Below are 11885 nucleotides of genomic sequence, written 5' to 3' on the forward strand. Positions count from 1 at the left end.
AGATCCCCATACTGGCCAACTGCTCCCTCTCCCCCCCCCAACCCTCCCCACCAAGTTGCTAAAACTGAACATGGCTGTTCAAATGTCTTTTCAAGCCCCTGCTTCCAATTTTTTTGGTTGTATATCCAGAAGTGGGATTGCTGGGTCTTATGATAGTCCTGTTTTTAATTTGGTTATTATTTACCCATATATTATATACTCATTGTTGAGTCATATGGTACTTTTCCATTTTTAACTTTTTGAGGAGAAGCCATGTTGTTTTCCACAGCAGCTGTACCATTTTACATTCCCACCAGGACCACATAGGATTCCAGTGTCTCCTTGTCAACACCTGTTACTTTCTGGTTTTGTGTGTATGTGTGTGTTACTCCTAAGAGTCATCCTAATTGTATCTTATTGTGGTTTTGATCCTCATAGAATTTTCATGGGACCCTTGTTGAAAATCAATTGACCATTTATATATGGATTTTTTTCTGTATTCTCCCTTCTATTCCATTGATCTATATGCACATTCTTCTACCAGTACCTCACTATGTTGACTAATGTAGCTTTTGTAGTAAATTTTGAAATCTCAAGTTTGTCCCCTTTTCAAGATTGATTTGGCTATTCTGGATGCCTTGCATTTCCATATGAATTTCTGAATGAACTTATCAATTTCTGCAAAAAGGGCAGCTGAGAGTTTAATAGGGATTACTTTGAATGTGTAGATGAGTTTGGGAAATATTGCCATCCTAACATTATATCTTTCAATCCCTGAACATGGGATGTCTTTACATTTTTTAGGCTTTCTTTAATTTTAACAGTTACTTTGTAGTTTTCAGTGTACAAGTCTTGCAATTCTTTTGTTAAATTCATTCCTGTATGTTCTATTCATTTGATGCTAGTGTAAGCAGAATTCTTTTTCTTAATTTCAATTTTATATTGTTCATTACTAATATATAGAAAAACATTAGTAATTAATTTTTTTAATATTGATTTTGAATCTTGCATTCTTCCTGAACTTGCTTATTAGTTATAATGGTTTTGTTGTGGATTCTTTAGAATTTTCACATGTAAAATCTATTTAATCTAGAACTAGTAGGGTAGAATGTCTGCCAGTTTGCTATTTGTGTTCTATATGTCATGACTTTTTTGTTTCTTTGTCCCTATATTACTGCCTTATTTTGTGTTAAATACATATTTCTCAGTATACCATTTTAATTTTTTTGCTGTTTCTTTTAATATGTTTTTTATTTTAATTTAGTTTTCTGTGAACTTTTTGAAGTGCTTTTGTAAAATTATTTTCTTAGCAGTTGCTCTGGGGATTACATTTAACATTTTAATGTAATACACTCTAGTTCAAATTGATGCTGTTTAATTTCAGTATTAAAAACGTTACTTCTACTTAGCTCTGTTTTCTCCTCCCTCATTTTTGCTATTATTATCATGCAAATTACATCTTTGTACATTATAAGCCTGCCAACACACACACAGTTTTAAATTATTGCTTTATGGAGTTTTCTTTTAAGTCATGTAGAATAAGAATTTTTAAAAAAATACATTTATACTCTATTTTATATTTACCTATGTAGTTAGTTTTACTAATGTTCTTTATTTCTTTATGTGGATTTGGGCTGGTTGTATGGTGTCCTTTCATTTCAATCTGTAGGACTGTCATTTTTTATCTGTTAATGTCATAAATTCTCCTTTGTTTTTAAAGGACAGCTTTGTTAGATATAGACTTCTTAGGTGACAGTCTTTGAATATGTCATCGTACTGTCCTCTGATCTTCATTGCTTCTCATGAGAAATCAGATATTTGAGGATACCTTGTGTGTTAGTCCATTTCTGTTACTTATAACATAAATACCTGAAACTGGGTAAAGAAACAATATTATTGCTTATGGTGTCAGAGGCTGGGAAGTCCAAAGTCCAGGAAACACATCTGATGAGGGCCTTTCCCTGGTGGTGACTACACGGCAATGCAGGATATCACATTGTGAGAATGACAGAATAGACTAACCTCTTCATTCACTCTTTTTTTAAAAGCTATCAGAACCACTCCCATTGTTCCAGGAATGCATCAATGCATTCATGAGGGTACAGTCCTCACAATCCAATCGCCTCTTCAATTACCATAATAAGATTTTCTGCCCTCTTAATACTGCCACAGTGGGTATTAAGTTTTGGGAGGACATTCAAACCACAGCATTCCACCCCTGGCTCCACCAGAACTCATGTCCTTTTCACATACAAATACATTTCATCCGCACAATCTTGTTTCAGCTCAAAGGTCCAAAGCCCAAAGTCCATCTGTGAAATCAAAACAAGTTATCTACTTCCAAGATACAAAGGTGAGACAAACATAGGGTATGGGTTTCCATTCGAAAAGGGAGAAACAGGCTAAAAGAAAGAGGTAACAAGTCCTAAGCTAGTCCAGAACCGAGCAGCGCAGGTATCAAATCTCAAAGCTGATGAATCACGTACCGTGACTCCATGTCTGGCATTCTCTGCATAGTGGTGTGGGGGTTGGGTCTCCAAGTCCTTGGGCAGCCCTGCTGCTATGGCTTTCCTGGTCTCAGGCCATGTTTCAGTTCTCCCAGGCAGCATTGCATGCTGGTAGCTCTACAATTCTGGGATCTCCATGGTGGCCCTGCTCTCACAGTTCCAATAGGCACGGCTCTGGTGGGATTTTTCTGCTGCAACTCTGACCCCACATTTTCACTTGACATTACTCGAACAAGGCTGTTTGCGGTGACTCCGCCCCAGGACAGATCTCTTCCTAGATCTCCAGGCTTTTCCATACCTCCTTTGAAATTGAGGTGGAGGTTCCCAAGCCTCCACAGCTCTGGCATTTTGTGAGCCTGCAAACTTAATACCACATGGGTACCACCAAGGCCTCTGGCTTGCATCTTCCAAACCTGTAGGTCCAGCCATTCCTGGGGCCAATTTAGCCACAGCTGGAGCAACTGGAGCAACCAGGGTGGGCTTGGGCAGCAAGCTCATGCAGGGCACGTTGGTCCTGTTCCCCAGAACCATTCAGCCTCCCTAGGACTCTGGGCCTTTGATGAGGGGAGGCTTGGAAGACTTATGAAATGCTTTCAGGGCCTTTCTCCTATTGTCTTGGATATTAGCACCTGGCTGCTTCATAGCCATGCTGATATCTCTAGCAACCAGTCCTTCTGCAGCATCCTTGAATTTTTCTCCTGAAAATGCTCTCTCATTCCCTACCAGAGGGCCAGGCTGAGAATTAGGCAATTTTTTGCCCTCTGTTTCCTTTTGAATTATAAATTCTGGCTTTACATCATGCCTTTTCTACCATAACTCAGTGTAGGCTGTTGCAAGTAGCCATGCAGTTTCCTGAATGCTTTGCTGCTTTGAAATTTATTTTGTCAAGTATCCTGGTTCAGCAACTTTAAGTTCTGCAATGCATAAAACTTTGGGGCATGAGCATAACGCAGCCAACTTCCTTGCCAGTTCACAGCAAGGGTGAACTTTGCCCCAGTTCTAATAAGCTTTTTCTATTTACATCTGAGATCTCAGAATGGCCTTTAAGAATCTATATTTCAGCATTCTGCTCACCACCATTTAACCAGTCTCTAAGAAGTTCCAAATGTTCCCTCATTTTTTTTTCCTTCTGAGTCCTTCGAACTCCTCCAACCTTTGCCTATCACCCAGTTCCAGAGCCATTTCCACATTTTCAAGTATTTGTTATAAGCAGTATCCCACTTCTCTGGTACCAATTTTCTGTATTAGTCCATTTCCGTTACTTATAACAAAATATCTGGAACTAGGTAATTTGTAAAAAAATGAAATTTACTGCTTACAGTTTTGAAGGCTGGGAAATCCACAGTCCAGGGAACACATCTAGTGGTGGCTTTATAGTAATGCAGGGTGTCACATGGTTAGAATGGAGCACAGAGAAAGACTAACCTCCTCATTCACTCTCCTTTTAAAGCCACCAGAACCACTCCCATTTTAGGAATGATCGATCCATTTATGAGGGTACAGTCCTCACAATCCAGTCACCTCTTCAAGGCCCCACCTTTCAATTAGCATTACAGGATTTTCCACCCTCTTAACACTGCCACGGTGGGAACTCTTTGGGGGGGGGCATTCATTCCACAGCACCTTGTAAACCATGAGTTACTTCTCTATTGTTGCTTTGAAGATTTTCTCTATTGTTTAAAGACAACTAAAAACTTTTCTTTGTCTTTGATAATTTGGTTATCATGTATCTGGGTTTGGATTTCTTTAACTTTATCCTATTTGGAGTTTGTTGTGCTTGTTGAATATGTAGATTGTTTTATATAGAATTTGTAAAGTATTGGACAATTATTGTTTTTATATCCTTGCCTTTTTCTTTTTCTCCTCTCCTGGGACTCCCATTGTGTGTTTGTTGGTACATTGGTTTTGTGAGATGATCTTTCAGGGTCTGTTCATTTGTGTTTTTTGTTCTTTTTTCTTCTGTTAGACAGGATAATGTCAACTGACTCATCTTCAGGTTTGCCAATTCTTTCTTGTCCTAGCTCAAATCTGCTATGACACTTAGTGAATTTTTTTGTTGTAATACTTTTCATCTCTAGAATTTCTGTATGGTTCTTTTTTGTATTTTCTATCTCTTCATTGATATTCTCTATTTGGTGAGACATTGTTCTTATACTTTTCTTTAGTTCTTTGGAAAATAGTTTCCTTTAGGGCTGGCTGGTTACCTCAATTGGTTAGACCGTGGTGCTGATGACACCAAGGTCCAGGGTTTCATTCCTGTACTAGCCAGCCACCAAAAAAAAAAAAAGTTCCCTTTAGATCTTTCAACATATTCATATTAGTTGATTTTAAGTCTTCATTTAGTTAGTTCAGTGTCTTGGTTTCCTTAAGAGTAGTTTTTGTTGACTGATTATTTTCCCTGTGTATGGGCCATATTTTCTTGTTTCTTTACCTGTCTTATACTTTTTGTGGAAACTGAACGTTTTATTTATTTTTATTTTTGGTGGCTGGCCGGTATGGGGATCCAAACCCTTGACCTTGGTGTTACAAGGCTACACTCTAAGCAGCTGAGCTAACTGGCCAACCTGCAACTGAACATTTTAAATAATACACTGTGGCAACTCTGAAAATCAGATTCTTCCCCCTACCCAGGTTTGTTGCAGTTATTCTGTTGTTTTGTTGCTCCTTGTTTATTTATTGACTTGCCTGAACTAATTCTTTAATGTCTATGTTGTTTGTTGTATGTGGCCACTGAAGTCTCTGCTTGGTTAGCTTAGTGGTCAGCTAATGACTGAAGAGAGATTTCCTTAAATGCCTTGCCCAAGTGAAGTTGCCCAGCCTTTGCTGACTGGCTCTGTGTTTTGGGGCATGCTTTCAGTGCTGTGGCAGGTAGTTTACACCTTTGTCTTCCCTTTTACTTCCTGCTTGTTCAGAGCCTTAGCGTTTGCTAGAGGTGAGACATTAGTGCCTTCTCAGGTCTTTCCTGGGCATGTGCATACTCAGTCTTGCACATATGCATGGCCTTCTAGATTCCCAGGAATATGTCAGCGATTTCAAAGTTCTCTGTGGAAATCTCCTTCTCCAGTTCTTCCTTTTAAATTTTTGGGTCAGCTTCTTCGCTCCAGTTGTTATTGCTGCCTCAGGCATCTGCCATGTTAAACAGTTGTCACTGATTCATTTTGATCATGGCCTCAGGGAACAGGGTCTCACATTGAGCAAGCTCTGGGTCAGGTCAAATAAAGACAAGCCCCACAGATGAGTTTACAGGAATGTGCCAGACAAGTGAAATGATAGTTGTCTGGGAACAGGGATTTTTGGGGAGCTCCAGATTTGTTCAGCTCTTTCCAGTGGCTGCCAGGCTGCTGTTTTTCAAACTACCATGATGGTGAGACTGTAGGTTTTCAGCTGTTGAATCAGAGATAGAAGTAGGGCACAACAAAATGATGGAAGTCTTTCTTTTCTTACCAAGATTCAGCCATTTTTCTCAAAAAATGCTCCTCAGATTGTTGCAAGCCTTTATTCAATTTCCAGAGTTTTGCAAATGTTGATTTTGACAGTTTTTGCCAATGTTCTCTTTGATTCGCTGAAGCACCAGATTTTCCAAGGTCCTTATTCTGTCATTTTGAAGGGTTCCCCCCTCGTTTGCTTTTATAATTGCAATATTTTCTGTTATCTCTTTGGAAGCATTAATGATATATTTTTTAGAACTTTTCAATGTCTCTTTTGTCCTCCATCTTAAGACCTTTGAATATGTGTTTGTTCATTTTGATCAAGTTCTGAGTGTATTGACTTATTGACTATGAGGCTATTATGAATGAACTAAGTATTTGCTGTTAGGAAATTATTTTAAATTTATGTTTTATAAAATATCCTAGGAAAGAATTAATTTGATTTAAATCTTATAGTAAATAAACTCCAATTGGATTCTATAGTTAAATATAAAAATTTAAATTCAGAAAAAGTAGGGGGAAATGGTTGTCAAACTAGTAAAGAAACTTATTTTAAATTGAGATCCAAAGATTTAAAACAAAAGAAAAAAGTTTGGTGGCTTCAGAGGGAAATTATTAGTTATGTACTCAATGTCTTTGAACGTATAAAACTTATCCTCCTACATTTGTGCAAATTGGTAATTCCCAAAAGAGGCATTTTGAAGTTCTGTGTTCAGAGCCAGCAGACGAAAACTAGTTTTTCCATTCCTAAGGAATGTGTTCTTGGTGTTAGACTGTCTTTTGAGATGCTAACCTTGATAGGAGCCATTATATCAGCATTATTGGGCAGAGCATGAGGGAGCTAGTGAGAGAGGAGTGTGAAAACAGATGGAAAGGCCCACCTACCTGAGGGAATTCTGAATTAATGTGCAGGTGTCAATAACAATGATCTTTATAGCGTTCTTATACTTAGTGGTTCAGGCCTGCCAGAAAAATTATGAGCAATGTGGCCACAGTGAGTAGACCTTACCCCTACTAAAGAATCTACAGACTCCCACAGATTTCATTTATAATGGTAAATATTCTCCCAGGAATGGAAGTAGTACTTGCTTTCTTCCAGTAATTTCAAGACCAGCCACGCTAGAGGTATGCCTTGACCCTAACTGGCAAACTCTCAAGTCATGCTCACATCAGAGGGTGTCGTTGTGACACAATAAAGTGATACCTTAGTCAGGGCGTGCCCTGGCAACCTGTGTAGTGATATTATTTATGAGCTTGTCAAGCCATTGCAGATCTTTGTTACTTTTAAAAGGGGAGGTAATGGAAACATCATAAGAAATTGATTTTTAAGGCATCTTTCCAGATTTTTAATAACCACTGGATTTGAATGTAAGTGACAGTTTTGCTCATATATGGTCCTGAAATGGCAATCGGATTTTTATTCAGTGTCAACTTTGGTTAATTGGTAGTGGCTGCCTGGAGTAGTTGTGAGAAGGGTACATCTGGGCTTGATGGAAAGATGGCTTGAAAAGATAGTATCTCCCATGGAATTGGAATGGGGAGAGGCTTCATTTGCTGATGTGTAGTTTTGGCTTCCCTGAGTATAGACTGTAAGATCCCAAGGCTAGGAATTTTACACATTCAGCATCTAGCTAGCTCAATGCTAGGCACATAGTGGGCACTCACATATTTATTGGGTGAATGAACAGACAAGTGAAGTAAGACCAGGATGTGTGAAATATCTAAAGTTTTCCAGAGTTCAAGCAGGGACAAGGTTATGTACCAGCTCCTAACACAGTGATGCAACTCCTGACTGAGCATCTTCATACGTGGCATATAATGCTTGGTACAGGAACCAAAAGAATATAGCTCCCCTGTCTGCCCACAGGGAGCTTACATTCTGGTTGACAAGAAAAGACAAACATGTTCAAAATGATTAGAGCCTGCAGGACAGGATGGTTGAGAAATAAAGACAAACATGTTTGAAATGATTAGAGCTAGTACGATAAGATGGCTTGTAAGAAAGAGCTAAAATGTCCCTGAAATGGGTGGCATAGGCACAAAATGCAAAAGTACATTGCTTTGGAATCTCAGCTTTTGCACTTATTCCAGTGTGCCTGTGTTTTACTTGAGAAAACCTCTTCTTTTACAACATAAAATTTACACGGTATATTTTACACCCTCCCACCTTTTCCTCTTATTTTCGGTGTCACAATGTGGAATATTTTACTGGTTAGGAATTTTGCTTTAATTTCAGTGCCAAGGTGAAATAATCTATTAATAGAAAATAAATGTAATGCAGATTTAAGCTGAGGATTATCCAGTCGCAGTGTTTGTTTCTAGAGAAATTGTAACATTTTTGAATTAAGCATTAGTCACAGAAAAGCCTTTGTAGTGTAATAATAGTGCATTTTGGAAAGTTTTTTTCTAAATAATTAACAATCTGTGCTTAGAAATAGGAGAAATATATGCTTTTTCGTGATATATATAGTCAGTTTAATATAATGTCTGAGAGCAGGGCCTCTGGATTCCCATTATCAGGGATGGAATCTCCACCCCACTAGCTTTGTCACCTTATTTATGGAGCGTCTTGATTTCCTTGTCTGTAGAAAGGGGATGATAATCTTTCATAAAGCTATTAGGATTAAATGATATCTTTCAGATAGAGCCCTTAGGTCAGCACTTGACCCTAGTAAGTGCTCAGTTACTATTGGCTATTGCTAGTGTTATTGATATGGTTACTATTTTTGTTATTAGGTGGGTTTGTGTCATTGATTTTGTGTCAATGTGTTTATATCAAAATTGGCTGTAAACAGTGATAGTTAATAGTTTATATGTATTTTTGCTTTTGTACAGGTTGAATGTAATTTTTACAAAATTTGATGAAGTCCAAAAATCTGGGAACATGATACAGTCTGCCAATGGTGAGTAGAAAAGGCAATCTCTATTTCTGTTTTTTTCCGTTGTATGTCGGTAATGCCTATGCTATTTTTGAACAGCTAAATTAAATATTTTAGTAAGGGTTTCTAGGTCTTAAAAGTTAACTTCTATTCACCTACTTTCCCAAGCCAGAAACTATGGAGTTATCATTGACCTTCTTTCATAACCTATATCGAATCCATCTGCTAATCCTGTTGGCTTTACTTTTAACACTGCATTCTGTATCCTGATAACTCTATCACTGCTGCTATCTTCCTAGTGCAAGCCGTCACGGTATTTTACCTGGTCTCTTGTGGTAGTGTCTTTGCTTCTAGTCTTTTCACATGCCTGAAGTCTGTTTTTCAAATAGCACCCAGAGTAATCCTTTCAGACTTTAAATCAGGTGATGTTAATCTGTTCCAAATCCTCCAAAGTCTTCTCATCACATCCAGGCTATAATTCAGTGACTCATCATGGCCCACCAGGCCTTGTGTGATCTGACACTGACCACCATTATGATGTCATTCCTATTGTTCTTTCTGAAAGTTCTCTTTGCTCCTGCCATATTGGCCTCCTTGCTAATTTTGAACATTCTGAGCATCTCCTGTGCTTGTAGTTCCTTCTGCTTGAAACATTTGTCTCCTAGGTATCAATTATGGCCCTCTTTCTCTCTCAGTCCAGATTTCAGCTACAGAATCGCTTCATTACAGAGGCCACCCAGAATGACAAATCCAGTGTTCTGAGGGAACTCTCTGTGCCCTTACTCTGCTTGATTTTTCTTCTTAGCTTCTTATCACTATAAAATATTTGTTTACTCATGAGGATAGGAAATTTTATTCCCTGTATTTTCTTTTATTTTATTCTCATCAAGCATAAACTCAGTGCCTCAGAAAGTCCCTGGCATGTGGTAGGTATAAACTAAATATTGTTGAATAAATAAAGTAATGATTGTGACGTGAATTGTGACCTATCGCTTCCAGTTCCTGTGTACCTTTCCTTATAGTTTGTGATGCTATTTGAGGACAAGTGCATCATTCTTGTGATTCCAGAATGGGAGGAAAAGACAGGAGTAAATTACTGTATGAATGAAAAGTCATCAAAGTCAGTTGCTTACAAGAAACTTTTCTAACTCTGGAGACCTCATTGCATCATGGCTATTTTAGAATTGTTACAAATCTAAGATTGTAGCATAGCCTTCAATTTTTGAATATCTTAAGGTTGTAAAAAAAAAAAAAAAGGTTAAGTACTTTTCCCAAAAGTTACTTGGTACATAAGGGCAGAGCAGGTAACAGAATCCAGGTCTTTTGACTCACAGCCTGCTGTGTACCTACCGTTATATATTCCACTATTATTCCAAAGGAGTTTTTCTTTGGACAGTGTGTTTCTTATAAAATTCTTAAAGTGATCTAAAAATGGTTTCATTTATCCCTTTTATTTCTTTTTCATATGATTTTTAAAACATAACACTATTAAAATAAAAAAAAATATTTGCCATTATTTAGCTATTATCAACAAAAAAAATACTTTTCATTTTTCCATATTTTCTTATGTTCTGTTTGTCTATAACTGTACAATTTATGTAGATTTTTAACCATGATATAATTTTCTCTCTTTTACCTCATACTTTTATACATACTTTTACAAAGGTATCATTGGTTGAGCTGGGACCTGAAAGGAATAAAATTCAGCACCAGTTAAAGGATGAGACACAAACGCAAGGCAGCTCGCCAGAGAAGGTTTTTTTATTCAGTGGGCACATCTGCTTTTATAGGGTTAGAAGAGAGCTGATAGGTTTGCTGAGGACACGGGCGTTCGGGGATTGGATGGATTGCGTTGCTAAGGGGCCAGGAGCAGGGAGTCTGTGCTGATTGGCGTGCAGTTCACACTGGCGGGAAGGAGAAGGTGGAAGAGAAGGGTAGCCAGCTCCATGATGGGGCACGGCTGAAAGGGTTCTCATATGACCTAATAGGACTGATTTCTGGCATCTGAGCTAGCGATGAGTGGGTTGGCTGCCCATGGGCAGGGATGCCCAGGCAGTTAATTTCTGGACACATGGTTTTACTTTTGTGTATATTTGTGTAGTTTGTATGGTTTCTCAGTTTAAAAATTGTTGGCATTAAGATAGAAAGTGGTGGGCAAGGAAATAGATGTAGTGGCAGAAAAGCAAGTTTGTGCTTCATAGCCTGTGTTATAACTATTAAACAATATCTCCTTACAGTACTGGCATTGGGGAGAAAGACTGCATCCATGTTGGGGGCCTTGCCTAGAACAGTATATATATATTTTATGGATTTTAATGAACATGACAAATATGATTTAGTCATCAAGAATAACAAAATCATGTGGCATTGCATACATCACAGCAACATTTTATTTTAGACACATAGGTGTAAATATTGCCATAAAATTTCTTGTGTGCATGTGTGCACACACAAGTGTATTTGTGTTTATCTGTCTGTGTGTCTATGTCTATATGCATATGAAGGCATAGAGGTATAGTTAAGGATGAAAACAGTTCTTTTAGGCATCTGTGTTAAAAATAACAAATGGTAAGGAAGCCTTAACTCAAAATTTCCTGGAGGCCTATAATTTCAGCTCTTTACTGTACATATATATGTAGCATTACTATTTTAATTGTTAGAGCCAAAATGTTTGTTTTTAAAAAAAAGTAATGTAAAGGAATATGTATTAAGATTCCTAACCTAAATATTTTGGTCTCTCTACAATAACTTTAAAAAACAAGTAATATATTCAATGGATGTCAAAAACCAAACCACCTAATTTCCTTTTTGCTAGAGTCATTGAACATTTAGATGACGTAGAGAAACTGTAATAGCAGTGGAATAAAACCCATGCCCCTCCTCTTCTAATTTTTTTTCCCTTAACAACTCCCAGTGTAATTATTCTTTGAACTCTTCTGACTTCAGACCATTGACTGCTCTACTTTCTCTAAATCTATCCACCCTCTGCTTTTCTCCATTTTGTTCCATATACAGCATAGATTACTACCTTTCTGAACTTACTAGTTCTAGGAGTTTTTGTGGCATCTTGGGATTTTCTACATAGACTATCA

General features: G+C 37.7%; 1 protein-coding gene across 1 annotated transcript in view; it reads left to right on the plus strand.

Annotated features, from left to right (window-relative positions):
• Positions 1 to 8817, plus strand: part of LOC103602500 (CLIP-associating protein 1-like) — a gene marked incomplete at its 3' end in the record, with an annotated part of 123122 nt that extends 114305 nt beyond the window's left edge. Inside the window, exon 8 of the mRNA XM_008586912.1 lies at positions 8750 to 8817. Coding sequence (XP_008585134.1) covers positions 8750 to 8817 — 68 coding nt within the window. The remainder of the gene's footprint in view (positions 1 to 8749) is intronic.
• Between the last annotated feature and the right edge of the window lie 3068 nt (positions 8818 to 11885).

The sequence above is a fragment of the Galeopterus variegatus genome, unplaced genomic scaffold (genome assembly GCF_000696425.1).
Source record: "Galeopterus variegatus unplaced genomic scaffold, G_variegatus-3.0.2 Scaffold4173, whole genome shotgun sequence".
Taxonomy (NCBI): Eukaryota; Metazoa; Chordata; class Mammalia; order Dermoptera; family Cynocephalidae; genus Galeopterus; species Galeopterus variegatus.